The sequence below is a fragment of the Cervus elaphus genome, chromosome 18 (genome assembly GCF_910594005.1).
Source record: "Cervus elaphus chromosome 18, mCerEla1.1, whole genome shotgun sequence".
Lineage (NCBI taxonomy): Eukaryota > Metazoa > Chordata > Mammalia > Artiodactyla > Cervidae > Cervus > Cervus elaphus.
In genome coordinates, this window is record NC_057832.1 from 61,790,793 (window position 1) to 61,809,427 (window position 18,635).

General features: G+C 37.0%; 1 protein-coding gene across 2 annotated transcripts in view; it reads right to left on the bottom strand.

Annotated features, from left to right (window-relative positions):
* Window positions 1-18,635, bottom strand: part of MDFIC (MyoD family inhibitor domain containing) — a 93,672-nt gene that overhangs the window by 31,425 nt on the left and 43,612 nt on the right. For both annotated transcript variants that reach the window (XM_043871612.1, XM_043871611.1), the window contains exon 4: window positions 3,012-3,284. In XM_043871612.1, coding sequence (XP_043727547.1) covers window positions 3,012-3,284 — 273 coding nt within the window. The remainder of the gene's footprint in view (window positions 1-3,011; window positions 3,285-18,635) is intronic.

The following is an 18,635-nucleotide window of genomic DNA, read 5'->3' on the forward strand; positions in this document are numbered from 1 at the left end:
ATTGCCAGACCAGGCAAGATTAGGTATTTTTGTGGTTTTCAGCAAATACCATTTTGCTACTTGTTTGCTCATTTTGCTGTAAGAATAGGCATTAACAATGTAAACTTAAAACTTTAAAAAAAAAAAAAATTTCTATCCATTTTTAATAGTATCACAAATCAGGCCTCTTCAAGACTGACTGTTCTCACATATAGGCCTCCAGAAATCCAAATGCTGTCTCTGTTTAACAAAATTATTTACAGTAGCCAAGACTTGGAAGCAACCTCAGTGTCTACTGACAGATGAATGGATAAAGATGATGTTGTACATATATACAAAGGACTATTAGTAATAAAAAAATAATGAAATAATGCTATAAAAAGAATGAAATTATGCTATTCACAGAAACATAAATGGACCTAGAGATTCTGAAACATAAATGGGCCTAGAGATTCTCATACTAAGTGAAGTCAGTCAGAAAGAGAAAGACAAATATCATGATATTGTTTACTATGTGGAAGCTAAGAAAATGACAGAAATTAACTTTACAGAATATAGACTCACAGACTTTGAAAAACTTATGAAAGTGGAAAGGAGGTGGGGGAAGGATAAATTAGGAAATTGGGATTAACATATGCACACTATATAGAAACAGGTAAAAGGACCTACTCTATACAGTCCACAGAACTATACTCAATATCTTGTAATATCCTATAATAGATAAAAATGTAAAAAGAATATGTATGTTTAATCTCTTTGCTGTATACCTGAAACTAATACAACACTGTAAATCAATTATATGTTAATAAACTGAAATACATTTTTTAAAATAAAAAAAAAATTCTGCCATTGTTTTATTCCACAGACATTAGATTCTGCTCATCATGATTCACATATTCTACACAGCAAAAAACTTGCTCTGAGAACAAAGCAGCTCTGCTATAAAGCAAGCACCACAGAATCTTGGAACTGAAACCAACTTCTTTTTCAGTTTCTAATCCAAAGCATTTTCTTTAAAAAAAAAAAAAGGCAGTCCCTGAGAACAAACTTACCTTCAAAACTGAAGGCCAGAAGAAACAAAATTTGAAGGTACAACCTTAAATAGCAGCAAAAAGCAGGGCAATGTCTATCTTTGAGAAAATATGAATAGGACAATGGAATTTTCATCTTAATTCAAGTAATCACAAAGGAACGTACTATCAGGTTAAATTGCATAGCAAAGCAGTGAAATAAGTGGGCAGGACATTGTAAAATATACTTAGACAATTCCACCGGTGTTTGCTGTTCCTCATTCCCCTAATTCAATATGGAACAGATTTTGTGATAAGAGAAGGATTACAAGGGACTTCCCTTATCCACACCTTTATCCACCCTTATCCACAGCAGCCATAAGGATGTGTGGGTGAGAGGGGAAGAGGAACATGAGAGGGAAAAAGCAGGAAGAGGAGAGAGGGAGGGAGAGCAGAATTTTATTTCATTTACATACTATTGGTTTTCCTCGTCCTTCATATGTTAATTACAAAGCTGCATTCTTCCATTAGAAATAAATTCAGACATGGTATTAAAAAATAAGCAAAAATATATAAAACTCCATAAGCTATTTCAAGTTGGACTACCATGCAAATATTACCATTCTTTAAAATCAGTAAATATCAAATGGAAAATTAGAGGTTAGGAGTACAATAGGAAAAGTCAAATGTATAAAACAAGTAGATTTCAATTGCATTCAATTATTTCACCCAATCACCTAGAAGCAAAGATCCTCTAAAGAAAATTGCATTGCCTTCCCAACTCCTTAGAGAGCCAGTTTAGTTAACAGCCTACCTATGCTTCAGAGATGACCATGCAGCTTACATGTCAAACTCATTTTAAAGTGTCAATCATGTCCTTTTCAATCTAATTAGTTTGGAAAGTAGTGTCACTGACCTGGAACTATGCAGACCATTTATTATCATATCATTTGATCAACCTAACACTTTACCTCAGTTGAGTTTGAGACACCTGTAGCCAAAATGTAATATCCTTTCTCCCACTCATGACTAGTAACTCTCGATACAATTTCCTATTTACAACTCAATTTATCTTGATGAATAAGCATGGCCAATTCACAGAAGCATCCCCAGAATTTCCTTTATTTAAGATTTCATGATAATTTAAATAGGTGAATAAGAAAAATATTTGTATCATATATATAATATACACACACACACACACACTGCTAAAAGGAGAAGAGAAAGAGCAGAGAAATATGCATATATGCTGAGAGAAATTTGGGACCTTGAATTTGAGGGAAAATGATTTTTTAACATAAATTCACAAGTCATTTTTATAAAAGGAGTTTGTAGGTTATAAACCCAATGCCAACAGATGGGCTGGTGTTATAATAAAGGAAAACTTTTCCTGCTTCATCGTATTTCATTAATGAGGTAATTGCTAATTCTTGAGAGGTCGAGAACACAGCCCAGTGCCTCTAAGGGAGGATCTAGAGGCCAGACCACCATGAGCTTGGAACAAGGCAGAGTTGGTTGAGGGGCGCTGCCCTTGACAGCACTGGTAACTGGAAGATGCTAGTCGGTCAAGCAAGAGTTCACCTAGCCCTTTCTCTGTCAAGAGCATGAAAATTACCAAATTTTTGCTTTAGTTTTGCCTATTTAAAAACTGAACTGCAAGACAAAAATACAAGCAGGTATCTCTGAATCAGAGATTTACATACTGAATCAGGGACCGAAAAAATATATACAATCATATTCCACCAAAACATGGTATTCATATTTTTAAATGTGGTTTAACAAGAAGTATAGCAGCTATATTTAAAGTTATGACTGTTCACTCCAGAAGACAATCTAAAAGCAGGATCTCAGCTGCCAATGCTTCCGTTATAGCCTGGGCCTTCCTTTGGGGAAGTTGCATTTTACCAAAATTCCTGTTTGGAGGCAAAGCAACATTCTTCATACATTTGCTTGATCAAATAATTCTTAGTGAATATGATTGTACATCTGGTTAAGTAAAACATGCATATGCATCACACTTACCTTCAGGTGAAGAGCCCGTCTTTTGAGAAAAGACAGCATTTACTTTACTCTTCTTACTGATGTCACTGTTTACAGACAAACTGGAGTGAATTTTTCTATGCATTTTTTGAGAAACGGGTGCTGAAAGTCTTCGATTCTCTGCAGATACATGTTTGGCCCCGTGGTGGATTCCATTGCCATTGCTCAGACTTGGGTGGCCATTCTTTATCTTGCTTATTTCCTCCTCACTTTCCTGTGCTGCAGTTTGAAGCTGAGGCAAGCGCTGAGGTTGGGCTAAGTGAAAAAAAAAAAAAAAAGGAAAAACAGGAAATATTTATCTAGTTAAAAACATGAGTATTTGAAAACAAACAAAATCCAATCAGTAACAGACTTTCTTGGGTCTCATCCATGATCGTAACGGGGGGTAGGGGAGGGACACACAAATAAATATGAATACAGAGAAAGCATAATTACTAAAAGAGAAATGGGAAGGGGTCATCAAGAGTAACTTTACACAAGGGAAACAAAAAGAAGAGGAAAAAACAGTGCTTCTTTTTTCTTTAAGTAAATTTAAGTTGGAAATCTGCAAAATGTAATTCAAAACTCATTCACCAGCTAAGTCCCAGGTCCTATTTTGGGTACCACAGACACTGCAATATTATCTGAGTATCCCTGATAATGATAAACTACTCAACTGCATTTTGAGATAAAAGGAAAGGAACAATGAATTCAAGCATCAAAGCTGGATAAGACAGTGTGTTGTATTGTTTTCTTTTTAATTCCACTTTAAATTTTGAAGAAAATCTTTTCCATATTTTTTTTAAATTTTAAAATAAACCATTTATGGCAGCTTAGGAATAGAAGAGAACTTCCTTAATCTGATAGAATACATTTATCAAAATTTAAAGTCAGTCCTGCAGAAATGCTCCTGTTTGGTCAGGACCAAGGAAAGAATGCCCACCTTTACCCTCTTACGTGACACTATGCTGGCAAAAGCAATGAATACCAAAAAGAAAAAACATGCCTGAGTCCTGGAAAGGAAGAACCATTTTTGAGATGATACATAATTGAATATTCCAGGGGAAATCTAAGAGACTATACAGTCTGCAAAACTAAGAATTTAGCAAGATGTGTACATGATAAACCATATTAAATTCAGTGAAGTTCTATAAGGCAACAGTAAGCAACTAGCAAATATGCAAGAACTGAACTCTTTAGAGAAACAACAAAAGAAGCCAACAAACAAACAAAAAAGCCTATAAGTGTCTAGGAATTAAGCTAGGAAAAGGGGGAAGAGATTCTATGGCAAAACTGACCAAACATAACTGAAAGACATTAAAAAAAACCTAATAAATGAAAGATTATGTTAATTCTGGTAATATGGTAATTATCCCCAATTTATGTAATGCAATTCCCATAAAAATTCTAAAAGGCTTATTTGTGGAACTTGACAAATGGATACAAAATTTTATAAGTAAGAGTAGTCAAGAATCACTAAGGAAATTTTAAGGAAGAAAAAGAGGATTGTGGGATTTGACTTAGATAAACAGTCTTATCTTGAAACTACAGTAACTAAGAGAGTGGGCTTTCCCAATGGCTCAGCAGATTGCTTGCCAATGCGGGAATGGTGAGTTCAATCCCTGGGTCAGGAAGATCCACTGGAAGAGGAAATGGCAACCTACTCCAGAATTCTTGCGCAGAGAATCCCATGGACAGAGGATGCTGGTGGACTACAGTCCTTGGGGTGGCAAAGCGTCAGATACGACTGAATACACGCACACACGAACTGAGACAGCATGGCACTGGTCCAGACATAGACATAAACCAATGGGACAGGACAACAAGTCACCAAATACTTGTGTATGCAAATGCAAATGTGTCTATCTCTGATACAAAGAAATTTCAGACGTTTTCAATGTCTATAAATGAAGAATTTAAAAAAAATATAAAATAACATTTTATTGGCATGACACTTAAAAAGGGAAAACTAATTTGATTCTTTGGACAACAAATCACAAAACAAGCACAGTGACTAGTGATCATCTGTGCTGCCCAGCATTTCTAAAGACCCTCATAGAATTTGATAACTTCCTCTAACTCATCCCTACATTCCTCAAGTTAGAGGGCACGTATGTAACTTACATTCTACCGAGCAGAAGCACAACTCACATGCAGAAGTACAGGTGCAAGACGGCAGCCACACCCGGGTGGTGGAGCCTCTCAGCACAGACAGTAAAGAAGGCATTTGTTGATCTTGGCAGTGGGTGCAGTGTCTGGTGTCCACGTCCTAGCAGATCAGTGGGCAAAGCATGCAGTAGTAGTAATTTTTTTCATTAGGAAAGCACCCATTTGGTGGGCATGATCCTTGGCTGTAAAACTCCTGGGAGAGTCTATATGCTACTAACAAATATTTTCTATTTAAATTAGCTAAAATGGATTCTGGTTTTTGAAGCCAAGAGTCCTGATCTCCCCCCAAATGTTATCTATTTACATTGGTTAAGTAATGAATTCTTAAAATCAACATTTATCTTGCTGGTATAGTTCCTAAGCAGAGTTATCAATCATAGCATTTCAGCAAAAAAAAAAAACAGCAACAGCTAAAACCATTTGGTGTCAAATTTTACTATTTTATCATTTCCTGGAATTTCAAAATCCAAAGCTGCTGTTTTAATTAGTCTTTTCTGTTTAAGATTATGAACAGTTATGAAATGTTAATTAAATCTGAATACTAAGAGGTCTTTGACTTAGAAATAAGTATAGCACACAAAACTGTAACAGTTACACATAGAACTGATAATGGCTAAAATGGACTAATTATCTGTTATCTTGGGACTACCTAAGACTTCATAAATATTTTTGACAAATTAGACAAGTCTTTAGCACACATTGTTTACTTCCATTCTTATTTACATATGCTATGTCTCTTGAGGAAAAATATCTTAACATCCCAGACTCTTTTATTTCTCATGAATGTACACATTGTAAGAAAAGTTTATCATTATTCTTTTACTTAACAAAAGCATCCTTTCAGACCAAGTTTATTAATGTTAATACCCAATTTATAAAACTAATATATGAACTCTTAATCAGTTTTTTAGTGACAAAGGAGAATAATTATCTAAACATTTAATATTTGGGAATAGCACAGAGTAATGGCTGTAAAATTTATCAAAATGTTTTGTTTTCCTCCTAACTTCTGATGCAAAGAAAAAACAAAGAAAATGGTTATTTCTCTGCTTAGCAGCTATATATGTCCTTCTCAAAGCTAAAATTGACAATCAAGGCTTGTGCAAAAGGAGATCTATTTCTTATGGGTGTGCAATCATTTGATCTAGAGATTAATTTGATGCTCCTGTAACTTCTTGTATCAACTAGAATGACATCCTAATGACTGCTATTGAACATAAAACCAGTTATGCATATGTATTTAACGGGATGCCAAAGAAGATAGTTAAACCTAATTTGGTGTTCTTTTCAGAGCTCTTTCCAGTAATCTCACCAAATAAATGGAATGTTTTGGACGACTTCTTCTCTGAAAAGAATAATTCAAGCAATTGAGAGCTGGGTTAAGTTGAAATGTTATTGACCAATGCTGTGGAGACTTATCAATCAAAAATGCCCTGTCATATTCCATAATCTTAGATCAATTTATAATTATTATGTAACAAGCATTCCCTGTAAATAAAAATAAAGGTGGTAAAAGATAATCAGGTCTTGCCACCAAATTCTAAAACTGACAGATCTGACCTATTCCTAGAATCAAAATTGACTATTTGCAAATTACTGTGTATGGTCAGAGTGACATTCAAACATATTCTTAATGATTTATCTACATTTCAATCTTCAAAATTATATCTATTTCTGTTGGCAGGTAAATGATAGTACATTCATTTTCGTTTCACTGCCACCTAAGTATTTTTAGTATAGTTTGTATTATGGTCAATAACCAAGTATTTTCTTTTCACTCCAATTTCTTAACATTGTGATTTTGTCAGATGCAAGCAAATAGAAGCAAATCAAAATTGGGTAAAACCTAGATATATGAGTTATATTAACAGACATTCAACTTCACTGATGCTTTTTCATAGATGTGACTTAAATCTTACAGTAAATGTACAACTAAAACCATCAAAAACATGATTGCGTTCTTGAATAAAGAACAAAAACGTCTGACTGACTGATTAAACCATAATACTTAGCTTTAAATAGATATTTTCCCCTTGCTGTGTAAAAGTTGTGTATGGCTTTAAAAAAAAAAAGCTCACTAATATGGGAACGACACAATGCTTCTTAAAACACAAGTGATGCCTAGGGACCCTCGCTCTCCCTTTAATGATCCACTGCTCTCATTCAGCTGTCTTTCTTTTTTCAAATCTTTACATATGTGACAGCTCTCAAAAGTAGACCATAGACCATCTGGCATTTTCAGAGGTGTAACTTGTGCAAATTCAGCTCTATTGGGAGTGCACTGCTATCTTCTGCCTGCGTTATAAAGGGACAATAGAATGTAGAACTTATGAGTTGTTTTGAATTATTCATTTTTTTGCCTGTATATTCAAGAAATTTTACAAACTCTGCATTTTGTACTACATAATCACATGCGTTAAAGGTACAAAGAAACTTTTTGACACCTCTTTTCTACAGAAAGCTGGCATTTTGTTTGATATGTGAACATTCAGCATCTGTTATATCATTCTAAACAGGATGGGTGCTTCCACAAAAGACCCCATTTTAAACTTACTCTATATGAGCAAAAAAAAAAAAAAATGTATTCTTGATATTCAGTAATAAATGCAATACACATCAAAATTTCAAATACCAGTTATTTGAACATTCAGCATCTCTAAACCTGGATAGCATTGGTCACCTGCTTACCATATGTGTAAAGATTTTTCAAAAAATCATTTCTCACACAATGCAGCATGATTGTAATTTTAATATCCATGATGAATAGTTACAAATGTCTTAAGAAACACTATGCTTTCTAGGTTCAAATGTTTTCAATCAGGAAGGAAACCGATAGAATTACATGTAGTGATTTTCAATAAGAATAAGTATGGGAGTAATGAGTCAATAGCATGAACTTCTTTTGATAATTTAAAAAAAAAACTGGGTGATACTGGAGCTAGTAATAACTATACTTGAGACTGCAGCTGCTGGAGGAGCAATATAAAGCAACATTCTGCTATAACATATAATCTATTAGCATGTGCAAATCATCTTCAGTTGCTGGTCTCTTTACACAAGTCAGATTTAATAAAATTACAAAAGAATTCTCATGCCATTTAGTCAGTTTTAAATGGCTGTTGCACACATACAAAAAAAAAAAAAACCTGAATTAAACGCTTAGGATTTAAAATTGTCAGTAACAAAATGATCAAAATAGAATATGGAGAACAGAATGTGGAAGGGGGAAACTGACTTGGTATAAACCGAATTTACTCTTCCTAGGGATAGTTACAAAGCTTTTCTTGGGTACCCAGTACTATGCTACTCCTTGGTCACTATGAGACAGACAAACAGACACCCAACCACACACGCACACATACACATGTAGACTTTATATATACTTATAACAAAATAGCATTTTATTAAATATACATAAAATATACATCTACATACAATAATAGGTTCAAAAGTTATTTATTTCAATATGCACTGATATGACTAAACTATATTACTGATATTGTTATGATGTAAATTTAGGCTAAAATCAACTAAAATAAATGTGCTATTAGACAACTTGAATCAGCGTGATACAGTCCCTTCTCAGTGTACAGACCCAGCATTCTAACACAGTTTGGAAGCTCCTGGCATTTTCTACCTATTTCCTTAGTTCCCCTCCAAGGGCCTTCTGAAATTCATTTCTCTCTCAAGCTTCTAAACTTTTGCATCACATCTTCGCCATCTTCATTTTATTTAATGTGTATACTAACATATTGAGATATATTTTGGAATGATAATTTTTTTAGAACCTTGACCATTTAAGAATCCCAATTAAATTCTGTGGTTACATGACTGGGATCTCACAGGATAGAGCGGATTGTTCTTTGATGCTCTCACATAGATTAGCAATTTTAACAGTGATTCCTTTTTAATTATTGCAAAATAAATCATCAGATGTCAGGAGTTGGAGGTACTTCTTCCCCAAACAAAAGAATACAACTTTTAGAAGTCTGGAGAATCGAGCACTTTTCTCCATTGCACAAGAACATTTAGGAAATACTTGAACATCTTTAAGTACAGTCTGGAAGAGGGTGATTGCTAGCTGTTTGCCAGATCCATCCTCCCCATCTGTCCCGGGTATGGAGCTAACCTATTTCCCAGCATTCCTTGCAGTTTGTTTCAGCCACGTGACCATGTTTGCTCTGAAGGGCTGAAGAGAAGAATTTATTTCTGTCACTTCTAGGCCTAGACCTTACGACTTGGGTGTGTCCTCCTTATGCTTCTTTTTCCTTGCACTTGGCAGCAACCCAGCTTCGACCACGGCTGAGGGAAATACCTTAAGGGATGTTGGAAAAACCAAACAGCACGAATCTGCATGGCAGCAGAGAAGAGAGCCTCTTCTCTGGAATGCTCATCTCATACTGTTACATAAGAAATAAACTTGGATTTAGCCATGGGATTAATGCTGCGACTCATGATAAAACATAGCTTCTACCAATGCCTATAAACAACTATGTGAAGTACATCTACATATAATACACATAAACTGTCCCTAGCCCAAAAGATCCAAAAGACATCATACTTCACTAGTTAAAAAGAAGCAAACCAGTCTAATAGTAGTGGAAAGACCACTGCCAAATCCACAGACTCTGGTGGATCTTAGAAAGCAAGTGCTCAACTTTATAAGGTAGGAGCCAGTTATCACTTAGGGATAATCATGCATGTTGTGATTCTGTAGGAAAAGTATCCCAGCCTTACTCCACCACTCTAGCACGATACAACTCTGTCAAATTCTACCTTTACCGTGGCTGGAAGGAAATCCAGCAAGGTGACCAACCATCCCAGCTTGCTCAGCTTGAAGCAGGTGCTCGGAGGCAGAACTAATGGTTTTATAACTAGGACAGTCCCAGGCAAACTGGGAGCAGTCAGTCACCTTAATATCAGGAGCAATTTGTACACAAGTATTTTCTTCAACAAGATACTGGCAACAACAGATAGTGGGAAGTGTGTACGCTTTTACAAACAAGACCCACTAAGGTTTGAATTCTGGAGCAAGTATTTCCTGGTTCTCTAAGCTTGAGAAAATTACTGTATCCCCCTGGGCAGCAGGACATTCATTGGCACAATGAGAGGAAATGATAGATCTCATGGACTTAGAAGGGTTTGTCTTCCCAGTTCCACCCCACTGATCTCTCCCTCCTCACTCTCCCCTACTTAATCCCCACCCCATTTGATTCTGATTTATTAGTTGGCTTTTATTTTTTATTCTGTGTTACCAGATACTTTCCCCCACTATAAGTCAACCCCAAACCTTCTTTTAAATAATCAGATTTCAAATAAATATACAGAGATAAATAAATATACAGAAATAAAAATAAAGATCATTAACGAAAGTGATCTACATTTTCTTTTTAATATCTGCATGTATTACAGAAAAGTCCCCAGGGAGTACACCAAGTATTATATCCCCTCCAAGTGGAGCTTTTGTTGCATCATGTTTTTATCCTCAAACGGATGACAAATTTGGCTTCACTTTATGCCAGCCTTTGAATATCATAGTTTTTACTTAACTTACCTGGATAAGAGGAGCCCACCACCCACACATTTGAGAATAGACTATTCTCAGTTTAAGTTAGCAGGTTTCATTATGGATTGCTGTCTGCAAGCTTCATTTGTATATTAAAAGAACATATTGTCCACCTATGTAATCCCATAGTGAAGATGGGGCCTCTGGTTGCTGTGGTCTCCTTTGTTCTCTTACTCAATAGGTATTTTCCATCATTTGATTTACTGATAAAGTGACCTCTGCTTATAAGTATTTATAGCTCTATTTGTGTGTGTGTTAATCACTCAGTTGTGTCTAGCTCTTGCAATCCCATGGACTGTAGCTTGCCAGGCTCCTTTGTCCATAGGGATTCTCCAAGCAAGAATACTGGAGTGGGTTGCCATTTCCTTCTCCAGTTATAATTGTAAACATCTATATAAATATGTGTTAATATTTTACAGAGAATAAATAGCCTAAACAGTGCTTTCTGTATGCCTGAAAATACATTTAAAAAAAGACAGCACAATCCAAAACTCTATTTTACATACTGAATTATTTTTTAATATGATAACTTTAAAAGGAATATGATGCCTTCATGTTCTTTTGAAGAATGACTTCTGAGTTTTCTAATAGGCAATAGTGGGCATATTCACCTAGATATAGATAGACAGATAGATAGGTAGGTACACACACACATATATATATTATAAATATAAATTTATATTAAATATAAATTGTATACATACAAATGGAATATGTTTAGGTATACAAAGGCATTTCCTTTGTATGTTTTATTTTAAGATCAATTAGTGGGAAAGCAGAAGTTTGAAAAGTCCTACTGTTATCATGCTATGTTTCAACAAATAGAAGTTTTTTTCTCAAAATTCTCAAAACAATAGCAAGTTAGGAAGTGTCAGGTAGTTACACCTCACTTCAAAAGTCATACCATTAATCAAACATTTTATTGGCCTTGCTAGTATTTCACTAGGAGGCTTATAGGGAAAGATTTTTAAAACTATTATTTGTTTTTAGAAGTAATCACTTTAAAATCACCTGATTTTCTCTCACAAAGGAATAGAACATATCAAATATTATCTTTTCAAATAACATATCAAAAACACTTAGCCAAGTTAGGATTTACAAACATTAAGCAGCATATACAAAAGTAAAATTAGGGTGGATGGCACCTAAAAAACCATATACGGAAAATCCCAAATATCTGAAATTTTCAGATTCATCCAGAGTCTTTATACACCAATTGCAGCTTTGAAGGACCACAAAGCATATAAGAAGACATCCCATTAAGAAGCAAGCAATACTCTTAGCATGCAATACACATTGAGATATCTAGATAGGTGCAGAAGTGCTTTCTGGCATAGGTCCTAGACCCAGTCTGCTACTGGGTGCATTTAGCCCTCCTCCATGTGATAAGGGAGAGGATACAACGGTTAGATAGCATCACTGACTCAATGTATATGAATCTGAGCAAACGCAAGGAGACAGTCAAGGACAGAGGAACCTGGTGTGCTACAGTCCATGAGGACACAGCTTAGCAATCGAACAACAACAAATATGATAAGGCTCTCTGGTAAGGCACAATACAAGTCAGAAATCCTAAGATGGAGGACTCTGATCTAATATAAAAACCTGCAGCAGGAGTAGCATCAACTCCTGATTGGCAATTACCAAGAGCACTGCCAACGGCTGAACAACAATGGCACTTGCCATCTGCCTCTACGGAGACTGAGCCCTGTGCTGCTATCGCCACTGAACTTCAACAACCCCTGAAGGAGTTCAGGGTGGAGTGAGGCGCTCTGGAAATATAGACCCATCTGATTGCAGAGTTCCAAAGAATAGCAAGGAGAGATAAGAAAGCCTTCTTTAGGGATCAGTGAAAAGAAATAGAGGAAAACAATAGAATGGGAAAGACTAGAGATCTATTCAAGAAAATTAGAGATACCAAGGGAACATTTCATGCAAAGATGGGCACAATAAAGGACAGAAATGGTATGGACCTAACCGAAGCAGAAGATATTAAGAAGAGGTGGCAAGAATACATAGAAGATCTATACAAAAAAGATCTTCATGACCTGGATAAACATGATGGTGTGATCAATCACTTAGAGCCAGACACCCTGAAGTGTGAAGTCAAGTGGGCCATAGGGAGCATCACTAGGAACAAAGCTAGTAGAAGTGATGGAATTCCAGCTGAGCTATTTCAAATCCTAAAAGATGATGCTGGTAAAGTGCTACACTCAATATGCCAGCAAATTTGGAAAATTCAGAAGTGGTCACAGGACTGGAAGAGGTCAATTTTCAAACTACTGCACAATTGCACTCATTTCACATGCTAGCAAGATCATGCTCAAAATACTCCAAGCTAGGCTTCAACAGTACGTGAATCATGATCTTCCAGATGTACAAGCTAGATTTATAAAGGCAGAGGATCCAGAGATCAAATTGCCAACATCTGTTGGATCATTAGAAAAGCAAGAGAATTCCATAGAAATATCTACTTCTGCTTTATTGACTACTCTAAAGCCTTTGACTGTGTGGATCACAACAACAAACTGGAAAATTCTTAAAGAGAATGGAATACCAGACCACCTTACCCACCTCCTGAGAATCCTGTATGCAGGTCAAAAAGAAACAGTTAGAAGCAGACAGGGAACGATGGCCTGGTTCAAAATTGGGAAAGGGGTACATCAAGGCTGTATATTGTCACCCTGCTTATTTAACTTCTTATTCAGCTTACATCATGTGAAATGCTGGTCTGCATGAAGCACAAGCTAGAATAAGACTGACAGGAGAAATATCAGTGACCTCATATATGCAGATGATACCACTTTAATGGCAGAAAGGGAAGAGGAACTAAACAGCCTCTTGATGAGGTTGAAAGAGGAGAGTGAAAAAGTTGGTTTAAAACTCAACATTCAAAAAAACGAAGATCATGGCATTCAATCTTGTCACTTCATAGCAAATAATTGGGGAAACAATGGAAACAGTGACAGATTTTATTTTCTTGGGCTCCAAAATCATTGCAGATAGTGACTGCAGCCATGAAATTAAAACACACTTGCTTCTTGGAAGAAAAACTATGACAAACCTAGACAGTATATTAAAAATCAGAGACATTACTTTGCTGACAAAGATCTGTAGAGTCAAATATATGGTTTTTCCAGGATTCATGTATGGATGTAAGAGTTGGACCATAAAGAAAGCTGAGCTCCGAAGAATTGATGCTTTTGAACTGTGGTGCTAGAGAAGACTCTTGAGAGTCCCTTGGACTGCAAGATCAAACCAGTCCATCCTAAAGGAAATCAGTCCTGAATATTCATTGGAAGGACTGATGCTGAAGCTGAAACTCCAATACTTTGGCTACATGATGGGAAGAGCTGACTCATTGGAAAAGACCCTGATGCTGGGAAAGACTGAAGGCAGGAGGAGAAGGGACCGACAGAGGATGGGGTTGGATAGCGTCACTGACTCAGTGGAAATGAGTTTGAGCAAACTCAGGGAGATGGTGAAGGACAGGGAAGCCTGGCGTGCTGCAGTCCATGGTGTCACAAAGAGCTGGACACACTAAGCAGCTGAACAATCATCCTAGCTGGAATGTCAGTAGTCAATATGAAACAGCAGCAAAACGGCTAGTTAAAATAAGCAGTCTGCAGTCCTTGGGACACACAGTACATGCAAAGGAACGCTGGAGCTTTCGGGAACTTGCAGAAATCTACCCATATATTGGTATTTTGGATTTCTCCTGGCTTTTGGTAGCTGCTGAAAGAACACAACAAACTCCACCTAACTGGCCAACATGAAAGTCGACTAGAAAAAGCAGACAGTTTTATTAAAGAAAGCTTTTTTACCTGCAAGCAATACAGCCAAACCCAGCAACACACAAATAAATCAGTTGTCCTATAAATCGAAACAGAGACTCCCTTCAATAGAGACAAATTTCAAAAAGCCTTCCTTGCCTGAGTGCAAGCCTTGGTGAGTAGAACAAGGGCTAGATTTCAGCTGTCACTTGCCTTTGTGCAACTCACAAATATAGAACCGTAAGAAACAGTCCTGGTAGCCAGTAATGGTTAGACTGCTGAAGTTCAGATCTCTTATCTGAATTTCAGCAGCCATATTATTTGTTCCAGTCTGAATGCAGGGTGCCGATCAGGTAAATGTGATGTGCTGGAAAATGAAATGAGGGGATCCTAGGGAGGTGCAGGAGTGGCAGGGGCCTGAACCTCCAGGCTCTCTCAAGTGCCTCTCCCTCATACTCAGTAGCTCCCATGACTCCCATGACAAGGGATACAAGCTGGGGAAGGAGCCTGAGGAAGCATATGACCTGGGTCAAGCTTCACCACCCGCAGAAGAGCAAGTGACAGGAAGCCATTAAGTCAAGACTAAAGGAAACAGGGATCCCTGAATCCTGAAACAAAAGTGGCAAGTCAAGGGACCAGAGTCAAACTATTTGACACATAACTTCTGTACCAGTTACCAGAAAATAAAGCATTCCACACCACCTCCAAAGGAAAAAAAAAAGGGGGACTGGGGTGGAGGGGTACATTCATAAGCAACTAACAAAGATCTTAAAGAACTTATATACCTACGGGAAAAAAAAAAATCCCTAGTCCAGCAAATAACGAATTGTGACTGTTCCACCTTAAGGCAATCCCTGATGCTACCAACAAGAAAAGAACTGCTAAGGCCCCTGCAAGGGAATCCTCCCCAAAGCCCTTCTCAGAGATGGCCATGAAGGACGCTCAATAAGGGAAAATTTCTTAGCAGATAATCCTCAGGTAAACACATCCACTGGCCACAGAAGCCAGGCCAAGGTTAGGGAAGAAACTTAACATAGATGCTTATGATAGTCCTGGGCTTCCCAGATGGTGCTAGTGGTAAAGAACCCACATGCCAGTGAAGGAGACCTAAGAGACCTGGGTTCAATCCCTGGGTCAGGAAGATCCCCTAGAGAAGGAAAATGGCGACCCACTCCAGCATTCTTGCCTGGAGAATTCCATGGACAAAGAAGCCTGTGGGCTACAGTCCATGGGGTGGCAAAGAGTCGGACACGACTGAAGCAACTTAGAACGCACGTGATAGTCCCTGGCCAGGGCATCTTGTGGACTATCCTGCACCAGGGTGATATGGACACTCCCTAGACCAATCCTGTACTTGAGTTTACAGAGCAGCTATCCTATACTTCCTTCACCATTATACAATCAGATATGTTTTAGGCCATACTTTCCAAGAACATGAGGCACTACATGCAGATTTGATTGAGATCAGATTCCTTGATCATTTTAGAGGAGGAATGAAGATCACCCAGAAGTCTGTGGAATAATAACCATATGACACTGGCTCTAGATGTATCATAGGAATGTGACTTGTTTCTCATTAGGGACAGGAAGATTACACAGTTGGTTCAAAAGAAAACTGGATCTCATTAGGTAGGAATATTTTGAAATGATATGTAGGGAACAAAATGTATCTGTGTAGACACACAGAGAAATGGGTGCCGGTCAGCCAGGGACTGGACCATCGTAGATACCTATTCTTGGTCTACCCAACATCATCCCCTTTCTTCTGGTGGTTGTGTAGGTAATAATGAGAGCAGGACCTCCATTTGCTGACAAGAGCCCTTCTAAAATTATTATTTTCAGTTACATAGACTTTGCATGCAGAGCTTGACAACTTTAGGCATTTGCTGACTTGCCTTTGATTACATAGCAAGTGCCTTAAGGACAAGATTCTGTCTGCTCAGAGTTCCATCAACCTTATCAGGAGCATACCAGCTGACAAAAAACCTTGTACAATGTTCAGCACCCAGTGGACACCTAGTGAAAATTAACTGATGATGATAAATTATACTAGCTTTTAAGCTGTCACTTGATCCCAGTGTATAACAACCTTCCTGAATAAATCAAGCAACAGTTTGGTATTCAGTACCATTATAAACTTCTTCCTTCACCTTCACGAGTCTAGGGAATTGCTTAAAAGCATAATATGAGGATGGTGACGCTATAGGAAGAATTCAAGAAACCCACTCTGTTACAGGGAATTAAAGATTCAGTTACAGATATCAAACTATGCATAGGGAAATACATCAAAAATACTAGTCAAGTGACCTTTTTGAAAACAGCCTAGGAAAAGTCAGTATACCAAATTATAGAGCTTAAAGTTTTTCCTCCTCCCTATAATAAAAGTAAATCCAACTTAATGTACAAGTAAAATTGGTTTCTCCTTGAGATTTCAGGAGTGGCAATGCAAATTAAGTTTGTTAGGAGATACAGAATCAGATAGAGAAAACTATGTATTGCTAACCGCACATTTAAAAAGTCAACTTATTTTCAGTAGTTTATACAAGGTAAATCAGAAGAAGAGTTTAAATTTTGTTATTATGAATTTCCCAGAGCTTTAACAGAACACATAATAGTTAAGCTTCATTGGTGAGTATTTGTTATTAGGATGGCTCTTCACTCTTCAATAAATTTTTTTAAGATACGACCCAAGACAAGGAAACCTTTATACTTTACTTCAAATAACAGCTCTCATTATGGATAATGCTGTCTCTGACATAATCTGTAAAAAAGGTCTCCAAGCAAAGTTCTCAGAATTGACTCTAAGACTAGGATGGTCCTAATTGTCATGTCCAGACCCAATAGGAGATCCTGTATTTCCTCCATAAAGAATAAAAAAAGCTGCTTATCCCTGAAATGAGCATCAATTTCAGAAAAATGGTGTAATAAAATTTTCCAAGCCTGTGTAGGTAGATTCACAAATATACATTTAAAATTCTCATATGTGAACAATGGATTATAAACTTAAACATAATGGAAAGATTTCAATATAAAAATGCATAAGTGAAAATAACACTATTTTCTCATTATCTTGTCTTCTCCTAAGATGAAATCTCTTCCCCTACCTCCTTACAAGGCTGCTTTAAATTTTTGGAGCCTGATTGGTAGAATGTGAATTTTAGATTCTTGCCTTCACCAACATATAAAGACATTTTTAACTTCTGTGACAATAAAATGTTACCCAAACATAAGCATCAGGAAATGACTTAAACACAAAGGAACAAGCTCATTAACCACATCTGAAGATGAGTATGATTGAGACCGTTTATACAAACATTTCTTCCTCTAATTATGCCATTAAAACACACAAAATTCATCAAGGTACCTTTGGCTGCATACTAAATTAAATACATTATTGAAAAATATTTGTTGAGTACATACTCTTGCGCCAGCCATTGTGCTAGGCATAAGGGATTTACAGTGAACAAAACTTTCAAAGACCTTGCCTTCACAAAGCTTTCAGATAGGTATTATCTAGCCTAACAAGAAACCCAAAGATAGGACAGCTCTAGTATTACTGATTCCGCAGGTTCTATATTTTCACTGCCATCCTTGGCACGTCTCCTTTCCCGTCTGACTTTTCCCCACACAGTTACAAGGCTCCTTGACACAACTCCAGACACCACATTGAGAGATGACGACAGTCCTTGAAAAAAAGAGGGAGCTCATTCCAGCTGTCTCTTTTAAGAATACAAAAATGCCATTCCCAGAAGTCCTCCAGGAGACATCTTCCAGTTTCATTGGTCAGCAATGTCTCATGCTGACCCCAAACTGTCCTCCTGTCTGCTTCCAGAGCAAAATTTGTTAAAGGTCTGCTCTCTTCACCAGACAGGAGGCTCCTCTGTAGGAAGAAGCATGTCACTCATCCACTTGTATAGTCACTCAATGAGCACTTATTAAGTGCCCAACATTTCCTAATATCCACTCCAGCACTTAGAAGGTGTTCACTTAGAAAAGAATGAATGAAGGAATGGAATAAGAAAACAATAATGTTCATTTTATACCTCTCAATTTCAATCATTTAAATAAAATCTTAAGTACATTTGCCATACCTAGAAACATAAATAAGTCTGAGGAGGC